General features: G+C 40.2%; 1 protein-coding gene across 4 annotated transcripts in view; it reads right to left on the bottom strand.

Moving 5' to 3' along the window:
- Positions 1-20,000, bottom strand: part of LOC147030207 (ubiquitin-conjugating enzyme E2 E2-like) — a 181,105-nt gene that overhangs the window by 38,757 nt on the left and 122,348 nt on the right. For 2 of the 4 annotated variants that reach the window (XM_085874020.1, XM_085874021.1), the window contains exons 3-4: positions 19,952-20,000; positions 13,326-13,376 (exon numbers count right to left, since the gene is read on the bottom strand). The exon at positions 19,952-20,000 is cut by the window's right edge and continues 59 nt beyond it. The exons of 1 other annotated variant lie outside the window; for it this stretch is intronic. In XM_085874020.1, coding sequence (XP_085730146.1) covers positions 13,326-13,376; positions 19,952-20,000 — 100 coding nt within the window. The remainder of the gene's footprint in view (positions 1-13,325; positions 13,377-19,951) is intronic. One more of the 4 variants, XM_085874022.1, reaches the window with a different exon arrangement.

Raw genomic sequence — 20,000 nt, forward strand, 5'->3', positions numbered from 1 at the left:
TTTCATCAATGATCTCTCCGACTCTCTGGAAAATGCTCTATCTTGTTGTTGATAACTCCACCCTCTGCCGTACCATCTATCATCCCTCAGACCGGCAAGCAGCAGCTTCTTCGCTCTCTGCAGATCTGGGTAAAATCACAAACTTGTCCAACACGTGGAACATGTCTTTCAATCTGGACAAATCTCACACTCTCACTTTGTCTCTCCGAAACCAAGGCATTTCGGATCATTGACATCTCCCACGATGAGGTTGAGTCTTTGGGCCTCTCACTCTCTCACCGCAGGCAGGTTGGTGGTCTTTCTGTCTTCCACAGTCTCCTCTCTGGTCTCGCCCCCCCCCCCGCTCTGTCTGTGATTTGTACCCACCACATTTCCACAGGGCACTCAAGGTCCGCCAACAACCCCCTTCTGGTAAAACTACCAAAATCTCGAATCACTGCTCACCTTCAATCTTTCATTCCTCTTTTCCCCCACCTTTGGAATAAACTCCCTCACTCTGTTCAATCGCATTCTTTCCTCCAGGCTTTCAAAACAGCTGTTCACCACCACCTCTCATCATCCCCCATCCAAATCCTCGATCTTTTCTACCACCGTTGATCAACCCCAAACTCACCTCATTCAAATGCCATGCTTTCCTTCCTGATAGTCCCTGTAGTATCCATCATGTATATCCCATGTTCCCCGCCACATCCCTCTCACTTCCACAGATCTCCTAATGTCTCTTCCCCAATGTTTTGTCCTTCCCACTCCCACCCCTCTTGTCTCATGCCCCCATCGCTGTGTGATGTGTTCGCTTTCATATGAACCTCGACAAGGTACAAAAAAAAAAACCAGTACAAATAAAAAGCCCACATAACAGTATATTAACTAGAAAGGCACTCACTAGTGTGCATACCTCCGCCATGTAATGCCCTATCCAGGAGAACACATCGGGTCCAATATATTTTTGAAATAACATGCTATAGAGTACTATATCGTTTTTGGCCCCACTTCTCAATGGTGAAGAATCACTTAAAAGATGAAATTATTCTCGTATCCAGATGCGAATCTTCACCAAAATCAAATCATTTCTTCCTTGTCCCACACCCAACCTGTTCACCAAGTTTCATCCAAATCCGTCCAAAACTCTTTGAGATATCATGCTGTATATTGGAAATGTAACATGAGTTCCAGATATATATATAGTGTTACGGCTGTGGAAATTCGCAAACCACCATTCAGGACCCTTAGGTGAGATATCTCTAAGTACATGTGTAGTTAGCCCAAACCCGTTGCATAGAGGGAATTTATGTGATCCATTCGGGCTGCGATCCTTTGAGTTAGGCGTTTTTCTTATTCTATCTTTTATTTCAAACACACAACATTTCAACAACCACACCATTCCCATCACAGCACCAACCACACTGCAACCACGCCACCTCCACCATCTACGCTACCACATCTTCGCCACTCGCCATTCAACATGCTCCGTGCGGTTACGATCTCCACGGAGGAACAAACAAAAACCAACAAGGATGCTCGGTGGGCTTTTCTCGCCTGTTTTTCCCGTCTGACTTCCCCACGCTTTGGAGTGGAGGAAGAGCGATGCAGGTCAAAGGTCAGAGGTCATGTAAAGGTGGGGCCTCTTTTTGGGGGAACAATTCTCTGGCTCAGAGCCAAAAACTGACTCCCTCGGCCCCCGGACGGAGCAGGGTGGAGGGAAAGCACGAGGGAACGCCCTTTTTCGGGAACCCTCTCGAAGGAAGGTGGAGCCGAGAAAGGGGCGGGGCGAAGGGCGGAGCCCCAGGCGATAAAAGACGGACACGGGCGGGCGCAAGGAGCGCTTTTTCTTCCTCTTCGTCTTGGCTGGTGGTTCGGTTGGTTTTTGTGGAGAGTTGGTCTTCAGGAAGAGGTCCTGTGCCCGCGCCTTGGCGAGCGGCCCTGTCACGAAGGCACGGACGGGAGACTCGGCGGCGCCCGTTGCGAGGTGGACCTGTGCGTCCGGACGGGGAGTGCCGGAGAGGCTTCGCCGGCCGCGAGAGAGGTCGGGGCCAGGTGCGACCATGCTGACGGTCGCGGGAGAGGGACTCACCAGCCAAAGGGAAGTAGCGACTTCTTTCTTTCTTTTCTTTGGGGTTTTTGTATGGATCTTGTGGCACCGTGTCTCATAAAGTAGAACTGTTTAAGTGTTGCCGTGTGTACGTGTATTCGGTTGCAGCTCTGCATCGTTTCTTTTGTTTTAATTGCTTTATATGCATTTTGATTGTGTATTGCTGTAAATACGTGCCTTATGTGCTTGCCTGTGTGTGCGTGTGAATAAAATGCTTGCTTGTTGAACTGTGCCCGTTTCGCTTTGTCTTTTCTCTATTGACCCTCCATCTTGCATCACGGAAAGGGGTTTGTCGTGGGTGCAACATCCCAGTAATTAATCGGAACCGTCAAGGCCGATGATAACACCGCTCGGTTATCACTGTAGCACGGAACGGACCGCTTTTGCGGTTTGTGTCCGAAGTCGGCCTGTGGCGTGGTACGATCGCCCGGTTGACCATCCGCACAGGTACTTAGGTAGATCGAATTTGGCGAGCAACCCTATCCTTTGCGGGTGGGCAATTGGCACGGTCGTGGTGGGGTTCAACCCCCACCCATGACTAGCTCCCGGCGTTGTTCCAAGAGGGTCACGACAGAATTGTCCTTCCGGTGGGCGACGAGCCGCGATTCGAGTGATGCGGCCGTCCGCACGCAAATTCGCAACAATATATATATATATATATATATATATATATATATATATATATATATATATATATATATATATATATACATATATATATATTATTACATGATTAAATAGCTTTAATATTCTGGTTTACTTTATACAAACTAGCTTTGGAAAGTGTTGGAGTGGCCGTTCTCTGACTGTTATCGACTCATAAGCAGATGTGTATTTCGACATCGATTCTCTTATAGACTTAAACCTTAAGAAAGATGTTTGTGCCTTTTCGCCATTGGATTAATTTTGCTGAGATGAATGTTGAATGAACATGCATTTCTTTGGTGTGCAGTGGAACAAAAAAAAAAAAGTTGAAAAAAAAATTACTAAATCTTAGCTTATTCCACACAGAAATCCTAAAATGGCCCAGACGACATTATCGGCACCTTTTAGAACTTGTTAGACATAATTTGATTTCAAGCAGGTGATTCTCCTTCATTTTGGAATTGAACTCAACTGTGGGAGTTGCAGGTGCCTGCAATATACATAACACTTATTCAACCAGTTTGAATAGAGAAAAGGAGTCATTCTGCTGTTTTGTGTCACTGTGTACCGCAATGAGCATGGAAAAAAGAAGGAAAACCAGGGCATTGTCTGAGGGGGTCAGACACAAGATTGTAGCCAAGCATGGGACAATGTCAAGACAATGTCAAGATGGACAAATTCATCTCTCGAGACCCTGATGTTCCTGTGTCCACTGTACACAATGTTGTCAGGAAGTTTAAAGCCCATGACACTGTCGCCAACCTCTCTGGATGTGGCTGCAAGAGAAAACGTGATTGATGATTGCAGCGAAGGATTGTTCGAATGGTAGAGAAAGTACCTCGATCAACTATCAAACAGATTTAAGCTGACTTTCAAACACAAGGTACACCAGTTTCAACTCACACCATCCGCCGCCAACTCAATGAAAGGGGGTTCTATGGCAGGAGACCCAGGAGGACCTCACTGCTCAGAGACAAAAGAAAGCCCGACTGGAGTTTGCCAAAACACACCTCAACAAGCCAAAATCCATCTGGGAGAATGTCTTGTGGACAGATAATACCAAATTAAAGTTTTTTGGTAAAGCACATCATTTCTATGTTTACAGAAAACAAAATGAAGCCTTCAAAGAAAATAACACCTTCCCTACAGTCAAACATGAAGGAGGTTCAGTGATGTTTTGGGGTTGCTGTGCTGCCTCTGGCACTGGGTGCCTTGAATGTGTACATGGCATCATGAAATCAGGAGATTACCAAGGCATTTTGGAGCACAATGTTCAACCCAGTGTCAGAAAGCTGGGTCTCCCTCAAAGGTCATTGGTCTTGCAGCAATAAAATGACCACAAATACTTCAAAAAGCACTCAGGAATGGTTCAAGACAAAACGCTGGACTGTCCGAAAGTGGACAGCAATGAGTCCAGATCTAAATCCCATTGAATACGAGTTGTGAGGTCTGAAAGCAGCAGTTGGGAGAAGGCACCCTTCAAATCTGGGAGAACTGGAACAGTTTGCACAAGAAGAGTGGGACAAACTACCAGTAGAGAGGTAGAGGAAGCTCAATCATGGCAAAAGGAAGCACTTGACTGCAGTTGTTTTGTCGAAAGGCGGTGCTACCAAATATTAAGTCGGGGGTGTCAATAATTTTGTCAATGCTATGTTAATGCCAATAATAGTGAAGATGGAAACAAAATAATGTCTGAAATCCATTTTCTAACGGCCATACTGTAACTACCATGTGTCGGCAGATGAACCCCCATCCCGACGCGTCGGCAGATGAACCCCCGTCCCGACGCGTCGGCAGATGAACTCCCGTCCTGACCTCACAATGAGAAACATATAACCTGTGTAAAACAAATCAGATAACCAAATGCTTTAGAAACAGTCACGAGACCAAAGAAAAACCTGAAAGAACCTCCATAAGATACAGGATGAAACTTTGTCACCACGGCTCCCGTAACAGACATGGCATGTCCACACACCCGTGGAGAGTCCGTTTTGATCCAAATCTACCCATATGTACCACGTCCGTGTGTGCTGTATATGTACTTCTACCTTGTAGTAACTGTCGACTGTTATGAACTGCACAGCTCGGTAAGTGGCTTCAGCTCTCAAGCAAGCACTCCAACGGAACGCCTGGCTTGGCAAGCGATTACCTATTACTGTCGATACAACTATGCACCCAGAAATGCCCGTGAATGTCCAAGTTCGACAAATCAACACTTTTTTTTTTAGGAGACAGAACTGCTGATGCTTTTAAATCTGGAACTTACATTTTATAATTCTGCTTAGTTTAAGAGATTCTCTCGGTTATTCATCTGCACAATTGAAATAAAGTCACGAACGCTGGCATCTCCAGGCGTTTATAAGCACTGCAATATACCCAGTGATTCATAGCTCTGATGAACAGGCATTTGATAATATTTGTGAGTCAATGTGATTATCAACTCCAGTACTTGCTGTATACAACGCAGAAACCTTGAGTAGCTTTCACCGAAAAACAACATTGCATTTATATAGAAGTTTCAGGGATATGTTCCACACATTATTCTTTATAAACATCTGCGTGTGGTCCAGTGGAAAAAAAATTTACCTCGGTAATTTAGAAAACACGTTAATGCGGCAAACGGCTCGGAAATCAGGTGTTATTTCAGAGAACCAGTTGCTCAGGGTGACGGAGCACTAATCACTCGCACTATCGCCAATGGGCACTCGGCTTAAGCACTCATGCAAACACTTTAATGAAATGGTTGATGAGGAATGGTTGGCCAGGCTGTCGCTGCATACCATAAAGGATCCCTTTAACTTTAAAGCCAGTCTTTACCATGCAATAGTTAATAAAATAAAATGACTTTATCCACAAAAGTGTTGCAGCTGATGCAGAACAACCCTGAAGATATCGCAAAGTTCAATTTCCTGTGAAATAAACCTTGCAGAAAATCTGCCATTTTGCCTGCTCGTCTGTGCACATGCCACGTGGTACATCGTTCGCGGTCCGCACAAACGTGACAACTTCTTCTTTTTTTTAAGTGCATGTTTTTTTTAAACCAGATTTGCTTTGATTCCCTGAAGAGCACATCGCGAAACATCCGAAAATATAGACACACATCTGGCAGACGTGATGGATTGGCAGTCCGTCTGGGGGGACAAGGTGCGAGGTCTTGCAGTGAATGCATGAAATCATATAGCTCAAAGAAGTTGGTTAATTTGTTAACCCAATAAAATTCTCCAAACATTTGAAAACGAGAAGTTTAATGCTTTGGAAACTAGAACGGGCACTCGTAGAGCGCATACCTTCGCCGCAGCCACTAGTTTGAACAAGGCATGAGAGTGAAATGATGAACTAAAATTCCACTAAATCTGCTCGGGAATTTCGCAAATTTAAAGTCCATGATCCGGATTTTGTGAAAGGATTTTGTTATTAGAACTATTACGATTATGACAATTTTAGGCGATTCGTTGTCCCGAGTGCCGAACTCTGTAGCATGTAGGGTCGGATTCGGTCGAATGTCACTGACCACGCAGACACGACCTGGATCAAGTAGATCATGTTTTCAAATCCGAGCGAGGACAAAAACGTCATTTTAATTGGCGTCTAATTAAACAAGAAAGTAAAACTCCTTTTACTAAACTATGAGCGAAGCTATGTGCATATCAAACTATACCACGTCTCCTTAATGAAAATTTGTTGTATTTTACTTAGTAACTAAGTTTGGTAGGGCCCTTATGGCCCTTGTTGCATCAACAGACACACAGTTTAAAGACAGAGATATATTCTAGTTATTACCTTTGTATTAAGTTGTCCACAACGCATCTCAATACAAATATGCATTTCGTGACCCCCATGACCTTTGACCCACAACCGCTACTTAGGGTGACAATAGTACAATACCTTGTGTCATTTCAGAAGATGAGGAATTGAACACTGAACAATTTGGAGTTAATTTGATGTAAATCGGAAACGTATTAACCGTTTTCATCATGAAAAAACGATGTTGACCTTTTTGTGACCTTGACCTTTGATCCGATCGCTCCCAAAATCTAATGGATTTGTCCTTTCATGATGCCAAACAAATCCAAAACAATTAAAGCCTCTCTGCGTTTTGTTTTTTTGCGTTAAGTTGTCCACAACGCTTTCCGATATAAATGTGAATTTGTGTGACCCCCTTGACCTTTGACCCCCAACCGCTGCCTTGGGTGACAAAAGTACTATACCATGTGTCATATTAGAGGATGGGGAATTTCATTTTGAACATTTTGGAGTTAATTTGCTGTAAATCAAAACAAAATTGACAATTTAATCGCGAAAAAACGATTTTGACCTTTTTGTGACCTTAACCTTTGATCCGATCACTCCCAAAATCGAATCGATTTGTCCTCTCGTGATGCCAAACACATCCACACAATTTCATGACAATCTGCGAAGTGGTTTTTGTGTAATGTTGTCCACAACGCTTCCCAATCAAAAACTCCATTTTGGTGACCCCCTTGACCTTTGACTTCCACAGACTAACTAGGGTTGCAAATACTATACCATACGCTATATCAGTGGATCGGGATTTGAATACTGAACATTTTGGACTTAATTTGATGTAAATCGGAACAAAATTGACACTTTAATTGCAAAAAACCGATTGACCTTTTTGTGACCTTGACCTTGACCATTGATCCGATCGCTCCCAAAATCTAATCGATTTTTCCTCTCATGATGTCAACCAAGTCCACAAAATTTCATGACAATCTGCCAAGTGGTTTTTGCGTAATGTTGTCCACGACGCTGCCCAATGAAAAATGCTTTGTGGTGACCCCCTTGACCTTTGACCCCCAACCGCTACCTAGGGTAATTACGCCACACTTTCATGTGGCATAGCCTAGAATGTAGAATTGAGTAATGAACATTTTGGTGTTGGTTTTATCTCGTTCGGATAAAAATTGACCGCGTTATGACGAAAAAACGATTCTGACCTTTTCGTGACCGTGACCTTGACCTTTAATCCCATTGCTACCAAAAGCTTCGCCTGGCGTCCTTGAGTAACTGCACATCATCTCTGAAAATTTCATGCAAATCGGTCCCGCAGTTTTTGCGCAATGTTGTCCGCACACATATTTACCAATAAATAAATACACAGGGGTCAATACAATACCTTCGTCAAACGAAGTTTGCGAAGGTAATTACCCATTTTCTTGTGCATGGATGGAAGAGGGAACATAGCCTTGCTTGCGTAAAGTAAATAGGTATATTGGCTGAGTTATAAGACTCGTTATTTCTTTAAATTATCAGATTTCATAACAGATTTCGACACTTATTTAATCCGGACGATATCTGATCCTAAATCACTTGAACCAAATACAATTGATGCACTGCTCAATTTGGAGTCCCCAACATATCGGGCCATCAGAGATGGGGAATCCCCCGCCATTGAAAAATAATTGAAATCAGATAGGCGGTTTTCCATTTATTACAAAAAAACATTTTTTTCAAGATGGCCACCCCAGTTGGCCATCTTGGATCTGGCCACGCCCAAAATCAATAGGTTTCTTCCTTTTCAGGTGGTACATGTGACCCAAATTTCAAATCGATATGGTGAAAAAACATTTTTTTCAAGATGGCCACCCCAGTCGGCCATCTTGGATCTGGCCATGCCCAAAATCAATCGGGTGCTTCCTTTTCAGGTGGTACATGTGTGACCCAAATTTCAAATCAATATGGCGAACAGTTTATGAGTTATTGCACTCACAGCTATAAATATTGATGCCGAGCCAGCCAGCCGGACGGACAGACTGCCCCAGTTGCCATCTTGGACCCGGCCACGCCCAAAATCAATAGGCTTCTTCCTTTTCAGGTGGTACATGTGTGACCCAAATTTCAAATCTATATGGTGAAAAAAAACATTTTTTTCAAGATGGCCGCCCCAGTCGGCCATCTTGGATCTGGCCATGCCCAAAATCAATAGGGTTCTTCCTTTTCAGGTGGTACACGTGTGACCCAAATTTCAAATCGATATGGTGAACAGTTTCTGAGTTATCGCACTCACAGCTATAAATGTTGACGCCATGCAAGCCAGCCGGTTGGACAGACGTCCGCCCCAGTCGGCCATCTTGGATCCGGCCACGCCCAAAATCAATAGGGTTCTTCCTTTTCAGGTGGTACATGTGTGACCCAAATTTCAAATCGATATGGCAAACAGTTTATGAGTTATCGCACTCACAGCTATAAATGTTGACGCTCAGCCAGCCGGACGGACGACCCAGGTGATAAGAATATCCCCCTTCCGCCACGCAGCGGGGTATAAAAAGCGAAATAATATTTTGATGATATACTTTAATTAGTCCGTGAGAGTAGATCATAGTAAATCATCTGAAAGCTTCGAAATTGAAAATGTATAGTACTTACAAAAGCGATGTATACAACGATGAACAGACATTCAATACGAGTGAGGAAAGTGAAAAACAAACTTGATCATTCAAAAACCATTGCGGTCTGTTCTAAGTCAAAGTGAGGTTGAGCAGGCCAAAAAACATGGCGGCTCCAGACCCCAGCGAGGTTACCCAGGAAATTCCTTAAGACCCAGAGAGCGAGGTGGCCGAGGATCGCCTGATGAAAGATATAATCAAGGCCATTCATTATCTTCAAAAGGTGCGTTTTAATTAACCCCAACACCCAATTTTCACTCTTGCACTTCCTTTGAGTTTTCTTAGTATGCATGCAATGTTTCAAGATGCTAGGTTTTATGGAGAAGAGACACACAGACACACACAGACACAGAAACACACACAGACAGACACAGACAATCTTTCACTGAACAACAAGATCATGCATAAGGTCCCAACATTATAAAAGTACCTGTAGGTAACAGAACACTTGTCGGGTTTCACCTGCAGTCCCATTTCAGGAGTGAAAATTGTTTGCCACACGTTGCACACAAAAGCGGAGCACATATCACATGCATCTAACAAGGCGTTTCACATTTCAAACCATTCACTGTTTCACAGGAGAAAGTAAAATTTCTGTATTTTTGAGCAATCATAGAACAAGAACACAAATAGTTGATGGTCACTTTTAGATCAGAAAAAAAAAGGCAGAAAGACAATTTATTGCACAGGCACAATGCATCAAATTAAACTCCAAAAACCAATATTTTATTAACTGCTGTCTGTAATAGCAACAGAAATAAGCAGACAAACCATCCCTCATCGTATAACAAGGAAATGAGACGCAAGAAGAGACCATTCGGTCCCATCATGCCTGCGCCAAACCGGCACTACATTATATAAATCCATTACTCTGTCAAAACAACTTAATTTCATTGGGGAAATGCGGGAAGGAGCAATGATGAGAAAAATGCGGCAGGCTCAAGGATATCACAAGGGTGTTAAAAATAAAAATGTGGGAAAAAGAGATATATATATATATATATATATAAAGATATATAAAGATATATATATATATATATATATATATATATATATATATATATATATATATAAAGATATATATATATATATATATATATATATATATATAAAGATATATATATATATATATATATATATAAAGATATATATATATATATATATAAAGATATATATATATATATATATATATATATAAGATATATATATATATATATATAAAGATATATATATATATATATATATAAAGATATATATATATATATATATATATATATATATATATATATATATATATATATATATATATATATATATATATATATATATATATATATATATAAAGATATATATATAAAGATATATATATATAAATATATAAAGATATATATATATAAAGATATATATATATATAAAGATATATATATATATATATAAAGATATATATATATATATAAAGATATATATATATATATAAAGATATATATATATATATATATATATATATATATATATATATATATATATATATATATATATATATATATATATATATATATATATATATATATATATATATATATATATATATATATATATAAAGATATATATATATATATATATATATATATATAAAGATATATATATATATATATATATATATAAAGATATATATATATATATATATATATATATATATATATATATATATATATATATATATATATATATATATATAAAGATATATATATATAAAGATATATATATATAAAGATATATATATATAAAGATATATATATATATATATAAAGATATATATATATAAAGATATATATATATAAAGATATATATATATATAAAGATATATATAAAGATATATATATATATATATATATATATATATATATATATAAATAATTGGGTGGGGATGGGTGTGTGGACCTTTTGTATTTTGGAAAAATAAAATCAACATCTTCAGTTAATAAACTCATAGCTGTAATACCAACATCATATTTATTCCATTTCCTTTAAATAAATAAATAACTAAATAAAAATACCGTTTTTACAAAGGAAGTATTTACGATTTCTTACTGGATGTCCAAGGCAAAGCCTCTTGGGGCAGGATAAATCCAGCAGCACAAGAATATTGCCTAATGCTCAAAATGTGTCAACAGTGTCGTGATACAGGAGGCTGACATTCACAATATAGAAAGTAAATGAAAGGTTTGAGAATGCAATCTAACTTGACTCCCATAAAAGTAAGTAAAATATCATATTGACGACAATAAATTGGTACTTGATCAACGTATATTATTCCTGTGCTACTTTGGAAAACAAGAGCACCCTTTGTGTAATATCGAGGTAATTGATGCATTAAAAGTCAAACATTTCAAATTTGTTTTTTGTGTGTGAATTTTTTTCATCTACATCAAGCTGCGAGGTTCATTTGTTCATGGTTCATGTTGCAAGAATGATATTGTCTTGTAGTGCAACTACTTCATGGCTGATCTTCCCCAATTCCAGAAATTTGCAAATGCAGGGGGGATCAAGGAGGCTAAAATAAGAAAAAGTAAATAATAAAAGATGAAAAGAGGTGGATATGGATGATAGGAGAACTCAGAAGTAGGGAAAGAAATTTTTTTAAAAACAGGACCATCTGTCCAGAAGTCACCTGGATCAGGAGCAACAGTCACTCAAACCCCACACAGATCCTCTGAGATGCTGAATTTTTTAATGCCATGAACACACTTTGGTTCATCAAGGGTGATGAAAGTTGTGTCCAAGTTTCATTGAAATTCTGTGTGTGGTTCAGAGAAGAGAGCAAATGCTTATTTTGGGGGTTCAGAACCCCCCCCCCCTCCGGCCCAATAGACTCCCTTAATGAGCACAGATTTTGATGCAGTCAGTATACTTTGATACATCATGGGTGAAGAATGTTGTGGTCAAGTTTCATCAAAATTGTGTATGTAGTTCCAGAGAAGAGAGCAAATACCTATTTTGGGTGTTAAACCCCCCCCCCCCCCGTAGACCCCGTAAATAAGTGTAGATTTTGATGTGGTTGATAAAATTTGGTACATCACAGGTGATGAAGGTTGTGGTCAACTTTCATCAAAATTGTGTGTAGTTTTGGAGTAGAGAGCCAATCCCTTTTTTGGGGGGGGAGCCATCCCCCCCCCATAGACCCCACCTAATGAGCGCAGATTTTGATGCGGTCAATACACTTTTGTTAGGCATCAGATATGAAGCTTGTGGCCAAGTTTCATCAAAATTGTATTTGGTTCAAGCGACAATGACTGAAAGGTTGATGGACTGACTGATTTTCTCACTTACTCACTCACTCACCTACAGACGCTGCTCAATTGCATAAGCTCACCTGACTATAGTCCAGGTGAGCAAGAAAGGAATTATGAGAAGAAAGGAGGGAAGAAGAAAAGTCAGGGAGGAAGGAGGTAAAAGAAAATCCATCACTTTTTGTCGACTTAGAACAAAAAATAAAGATGGCTCCAAAGCATTGCAGGAATCAAACACTTAAAACTGGTCAGGTCTTGTCTCTTATGTCATGTGTCCACCAGCAAGTTTTAAACCATGTCCAACCTGGTACAGGTTCAAATGAGATTCAAAAAAACTCTCCATTCCCATTATCAGAAGCCTGAACCGGGAGGATCCAGCGTGGCTCGGAATCAGATCATTCACGGTTCTGTCGAGTCGAGATGCTTCAAAATATATATGCGCGCACGCACGCACGCACGCACGCACGCACGCACGCACGCACGCACGCACGCACGCACGCACGCACGCACGCACGCACGCACGCACGCACGCACGCACACACACACACACACACACACACACACACACACACACACACACACACACACACACACACACACACAATCTTGCCTCCACCAGTTCAGAACTCAATTTCTAGCTCTCCTATGAGCTTCAATCATGTACATAAAAAGGCTCATTGCTTTCATTTCATATGATGCAGACCAAAAGTAAATTAAAATAAATAAATAGATAAAATACATCTCAGAAATAACACAACTTGCATGTAATAACAGCCAATATTATGTGTGGAATAATGGAGTTAATGATGAAAGATGGCACCATGACTGTTGCAGATCACTGTTGCAAACTGTGTACAAAGTGGAATGTTCAAGACACAGAAAGTTGCTGTGTACCTGCAGTTTGGTGGAGGATCCAGAGTTATCTCGGCAAGCTCCTTCTGTATCCTGCAAGAATTTGAATTTTTAATTTATTGAACAGTACAGAACCTGGGCATCGCAACAAGGCAAAATAAATGACAACACCTCTAATAAAGCTGGAATACACAATGAAGACAATAAATAAATAAATAAATAAATGAAACCAAAATATCCTGATTGAAAAAAATATATATATATATATATATATTAAAATCAAAACGTGCATATAAGCTTATGGTACAAGTGATCAAGTAATTCCTGGTAAACAAATCTCATTCTAATTTTATGTTTATATGAGGCCCAGTGCTGTGCCATGTTCCTTTCAACACACACAACTGCCATGTTAAAAACTATTTGCTATGCCTACCCGCTGTCATCCTTTACTACAAATAGCAAATTAAATTTACCGTTACTGTACAGCCGATTTTAAGCACAACTATTATGTTACGCATTTGAGGCCTCTTTTCTTGGACTTGGCAGTGCTATACAAATTCTGCATTCACGTTCTAATCAATTCAAGCATGCCTTCTCCATGTTTGGATATAAATACCTTGTCAATTAAAGAAAAATAAATAAAAAGAATCCTATTCAGGTGAATGCTCAAGTTGAAAGATCCATGGGATGATCCTCCAACAACTAATTTGTTAATGAGAAAAAGATGTTGGATGAAGAACAGACGTAAAAACATCAGCAGAACTAGAGGGGGAGCACTCGGTAGAGTGCAAAACATCCGCCGCCAATACTGCTGGGTCACTTAAGTGAACTTCTTCTTTCGGCTGCTCCCGTTAGGGGTCGCCACAGCGGATCATCCGTATGATCCGCATCGTGATTTGGCACATGTTTTACGCCGGATGCCCTTCCTGACGCAACCCTGGTCGCCTCTTACGACACAGGGATAACTTAAGTGAACCTGATATCCTATTCATTGGAAGTCAAAACGGATCAGACTCTACTGAACCACGATTGAATAAACTAAACTAGATCGACGCACATGTAGAAATGCCCAAAAAATAAAATCGAAATTTTTTTGAAAAAAAAGTTGCAAAATTTGTTTTTTTTTCTCCAACAAATTTTTTTTGGGGGGGGTGTTGGAAATCACTTAAAACATGTAGAAATGCAAAAAAAAATTCAAATATTTTTCAAATAAAATCGAATTTTTTTTGAAAAAAAGAAGTTGCAAATTTTTTTTTTTTTCTCTAACAAATTTATTTATTTTTGGTTGGAAATCACTTAAAACATGTAGAAATGCAAAAACAAAAATTCAAATATTTTTTCAAAATGGCCGCCATAGCGGCCATATTGGACTTTGGACAAAGTCCAAAATCTAATGGCATGATCCTTGGACCATACCTAATCCCCCCACCAAGTTTCGTCGAAATCTGTCCAGGAGTTTTTTCCGTAATACTGTTCACAAACAAACAAACAAACAAAGACAGGTGAAAACAGTAACCTCCATCCATCTTCGATGGCGGAGGTTAATAATAAACTGACAGTAAAGAATAAAACAAAGCCAGTGTCACAGCATCAGGAGACAAAAAAAAATTGCATCACATAACATTGATAACCGTTTCCCTATTGTATCAATAATTTGGACATGTGTGCACAAGGTATAATATAATTTTGATTGCGACAAATGTAACAATTTTTAAATTTTTTTAATATTTTTTTGTACAATTTACGTGGGCTTAATTCCAGCCCCAGGATACACATCACAGAGCAATGAACAGCAAATGTTCATCTTGCTCTCCCACGATAGCAGCAGCAACAGACTCAGGTCTCTTTCTCACAGCTGTTTCTCCCTATGGCAAAAGCATGCCTGGCAGATGAGCACTTGCCTTTTTATTTACATGCTCGTTGCATTTTGTAGCCCACTCTTGAGAATCACAATCTGCAAATAACCACTAACAGGCTGTTGCAGTATATCCCATAAATTCTGTGACCAAAACACTGAGCGCAGCATTGAAGCTAACACCTGGCACATCATCAGCATTCTTGACTCCTGCTTCGACCCAAATGTCATTACTTCAGAACCTTCTCATTACTTCTACACAGAACATGCCTGAATATTTCAGTCACTTTAAAACTTCCAAGATATCCAACTCAATTCTGTGAGTACACAGAAGAATGAGCTCCTCGAAAACACATGTGCAACTGGCATGGAAAATCAACTTTGAATTATGCAAAAGTGTGTGTTTTGGTAACAAAATGAAAAATAATAACAAATGGCTAAACGTTCAAGGGAAATAAACCTTGATATATATATATATATATATATATATATATATATATATATATATATATATATATATATATATATATATATATATAATATTTATTGTTATGATTGTGGGGGGTAGATGGATGAATCTAAATGGGAATATAGCATTCTGTAGAGTTACATGGTCCGTGGACGTGTAGGAGTTGGGAACCTGTGAGCTTAAGTGTTATGTGTCACCACACGAGGGGTGGTGAGGTGTTAATCAGCCTTGGGAGTAAGAATAAGCTTCCCCAGTATGTGATTTTTCCCCATGTCTTTCTAATCAAAACCATGAGGAGGAACAAGCAGGCGTGCCGAGCAGGCAGAAGCCCCGCCTTCCCAGGTTTCGTGCGAGCAGGCCACAACCCGGAGGTGGAGGAGATAGGCATGATTGAGAGCAAGGTTGGTTGTGCATTGTGGGAGGTTTCCGACTAAATAGGACGAGAGATCGGAGGAAAGCACGAGACAGAGTTGATTCGGAAGAGAATCAGAGATGGGAGTTCAGGGCTGACACATTTTGGAGAGCGGAGGGTGAGCACATGCAGAGGACAACGACATGACCCTTGTATTCGTGTTAAGGCGATTTGGCTCGCATGGTGAAGCAAGATGCTTGGCTCTTGGTTGAGTCGTGAGAAACGGAGCCCGAGCCTCGTGTATGCCATAAGCAGTAGCACTGGAGCTCTGAGCCTTAGTGTTAAGTGCCTCTCGTGGATTTGGATTGCCTGGCATGCATTTGTCCCTCTAAGAGAGAAGCGCCATTTTTGTGCACGCCTGCATGTGCGAATTAGGAGCGCCTCAATTCCAAGTTCCACAAGGACCTGCTCTGGGTCAAGCTAAGTACAAGAATACTTGAAAGGAAGTTTTTTTTCTTTTCCTTTTGTATTCCCTTTGTATTTGAGTCTGTGTGAGAGGCGCCTCGACTGTCGGATTTATTTACTTTATAATTATTAATTATCATTACCTTTTGAATTATTGTCCGTTGTAAATATTCATTTATTTTCATCAAATGTATTCCTTTTGAGTAACTGCAACCATGTATCTGTGGTGGGGTTCAGGTATAACCCCCCCCCCCTCTTGTGTTGTCCTGGTGGAGCACCCCTTGCTGTGCTCCACCTGGGTGGATAGCCTCTCCGCCATTGCACCCTCTTTCCCGCACACACATTAATCTCTGAGTCTGGGTTGTAAGCCTTCAAGGGAGAAGCTTTGCCATCAATGCAGGTAGGGGTTAAACCCCCCCTCCCCCCAAACATGACCACACACACACACACACACACACACACACACACACACACACACACACACACACACACACACACACACACACACACACACACACACACACACACACACACACGCGCGCACACGCACACACGCACACACACAGCAAGGTGAACTTACAAATTGTGTAAGCATGCAAACCGTGTTTCCCCATTGTCTCGGGTCACTCACCTGCATTTGATTTTTCATTTATTTATTTTTATTTATATTTATATATTCATTTACGAATGCTTTCTGATGATTCTGTGTTTTTTTTTTCCTGGCGTATTGGCTTCGATGCCCATTGTCACACAAAATTACCGTGCTTCTCCATTGTCTTGGGTCACTCACATGCATTTTTTTTCCATTGATTTAAATTTTCATTTATGGATGTTGTCCGACGAGTCTGCAATTTTTTTTTCCGGTGTCCTGGTTTTGATGTCCCTCACCACGCAAAATTTCAGCTTTCTCCGTCACCCGGAAGGCACCGATCTTTAATGTCAGTCAGTCAGTCAGTCAGAAAGTGCTTTTTTATTAGATGAGCAGAGTGCCCACCCTATGGGCGATGTTGTTCAAGCATACCACACGTTCTTATGATGCATACCTTTATTTGGGTGATGTATACTGTATAGCCAACTGACAGCTCTGTGTATGCAAAAAAAACAACATGAATTTATGTGCATGAAGCAAAAACATACCTAATGCTTATAATTCAAAACACTTCACTGCACTGGAAAACTGCACTGTAAATAGTGAAGGCTTGCAATATCCTCCCTAACCTGTAGGTGGGTGCTACATGATGCAGATTTATATTGAGAATTTGTGTCCTTCCCCCTTCCCCCACCCCCCCCCCCAAGACCACCAGCAAAGATTAATTTTAAAAAACCCCTACACATTGATTGGGGTCATGCTGAACCAATGCAGCAAGTCTGTCGATAGAATCAGCCCACATCTGAAGGAGTAGCATGACAAACACACCCACAAATGTACCGGTCTGTGAATTATAATTTGGATAAGGGAAGAAAGGGGGAAGCGATTGTAAATTTAATGTTCCATCTTTATTTACTTTTAACAATGTTCTTTACAAACAGGAATATGAACAACAAAATTGTTGATCTTGGGCAGAGGCATGCTTGATGTCAGAAGTTGACCTTTTGACTTCAAAATAAACAGGCTTCTTCTTATGACCAACTCTACCACTTTGTGAAGTTCCGTGAAGATTGATTTAAAATTGTGACCTGTAGGCGATTGACAGACAGACAGACAGACAGACAGACAGACAGAATCAAAGACCAGACAATCACAATACGTGCGAATCTTCAATTTCACGAGTAACAAACCAGACATATGTTGAAGAACATTCCCTCACATTTATGCGGACTATAGAAGTCATCCTGTCCAGTGGTACAGGAGTGCATTAGAAGGTATGACAACTCACCCACTATTTTATTCTCCACTTTCACAGAAAAGTAAAAACCGAAGTTGGAGGTCGCCATCCCAACTTAGTTGAACGTTCTCATTCACACCAGAGTACAACCAGCACTTTTCAACTCGTTTCATCCAGCGGTATAGGAATCCACACAGCACTTATGTAGATTGGCCAAGTAGTTTTCGGTTCTATAAGGTTTTCATACAAAGATAGCATTATAAATAATGTAAACCGCTGGGACATTTGTATGTTATCCACTCTCCCAAAGGGAGCGGTACGACACGATACACATTTAAATTGAGAACTTTCGTTGTTTTTTTAACGCGCAAAACCTTTTTGGGCAGACGTCAAGTACAACCACCAAACCGAAATTTATTCTGTCCAGCAGTCCAGTACTCGACACATGCACGCACGCACGCACGCGAGGGCTCCGTTATACCTTCTGAAACCAGCGTATGGAGAATACAACCAATGGCACTTTTATTTACAACACCGTAACATCTTTCTCATGGTGGATGACTGATAAACCTGAGTGCAGCATTATTTACAACTTCAACTTGTGATCCTTATGATAATTCTGCAGGTTTATTGTAAATTTATTAGACTATTACGGGCGATGTTGTTCCAAGCATGCAACAAGTTCTGATGCATACCTTTATTTGGACGGTGTATAGGCAACTCAGTTAACCTGGGTTACATGCATGAAACACAATCATACCTACTGCTTCTAATTCAAAACACCTCACTGCACTGGAAAATGTGGGGACAAGAATACTGCACTATATATGGTAGAGACTTGTAATACCCTCCCCACCTGGAGGTGGCACTACATGATACACATTTACATGGAGAATTTGTGCTCCCCCCCACCCCCCACCCCCAAGACAACCGGCAAAGATAAAAACACCCCTATACATTAATTGGGATCATGCTGATCCTCCGTAGCAAGGCTGGATGTAATTGGCCTAGACTGTAGGAGTAGCACACCAAACAAACCCAAAAACAAACACACAAACACTGATCCATGAACTATAGTGAGGATACAAAGTAAGCATGTCACAAAATATTTTAGAGCACGTTCATGAACCCATGTCCTTTCGGATAATATTTTGAGCAAGTATATCAACGAATTGTTGAAGACCTACACAGGATGAATGTTAGTAGACTTTAGGCTTGCTTGGTGTCAACACACAAGTATCTGCTATCAGAAATATGAGCTGACTGCAGTCCAGGCATCAGCAAACTCCAGGCTGTACCTTCAACATGAAATGCACTGCATCCCGATTCTGGCCAACCAAGTGCAAGTGCTAATTTTGTTCAGAGATTCCGCATCAATAATCTTACAAGAGAAAGGTTTACATTCAGAAGTTTACTGGTTATAATGGAAGATCAGTGATCGTATGACCAGACATTACTTAACGTCGAGGGGGAAGGGATCTAATAATGACCATCAATGGAATCATTATTATAGCATTGTCATGGAATTATACCGGGATGTCGAAATTCAGCCCATTTTAGCATGCTCGTTGACCTAAGCAATGGTAACCAGATATCAGTATTTCAGAAAGCACAGCATTAAAGCTGCCAGATTATCAACAAATTATTGCAATCAATTGTGGCATTTGTGGACAGCCAATTTGTCGCTATTTATTTACTTACTTGCAGGCATGCCAGAGCGTAATCATTCCATTGAGATGTCTCGCTGTCT

The sequence above is a fragment of the Eptatretus burgeri genome, chromosome 3 (assembly GCF_056783735.1).
Source record: "Eptatretus burgeri isolate ZD-2024b chromosome 3, Ebu_testis_v1, whole genome shotgun sequence".
NCBI lineage: Eukaryota > Metazoa > Chordata > Myxini > Myxiniformes > Myxinidae > Eptatretus > Eptatretus burgeri.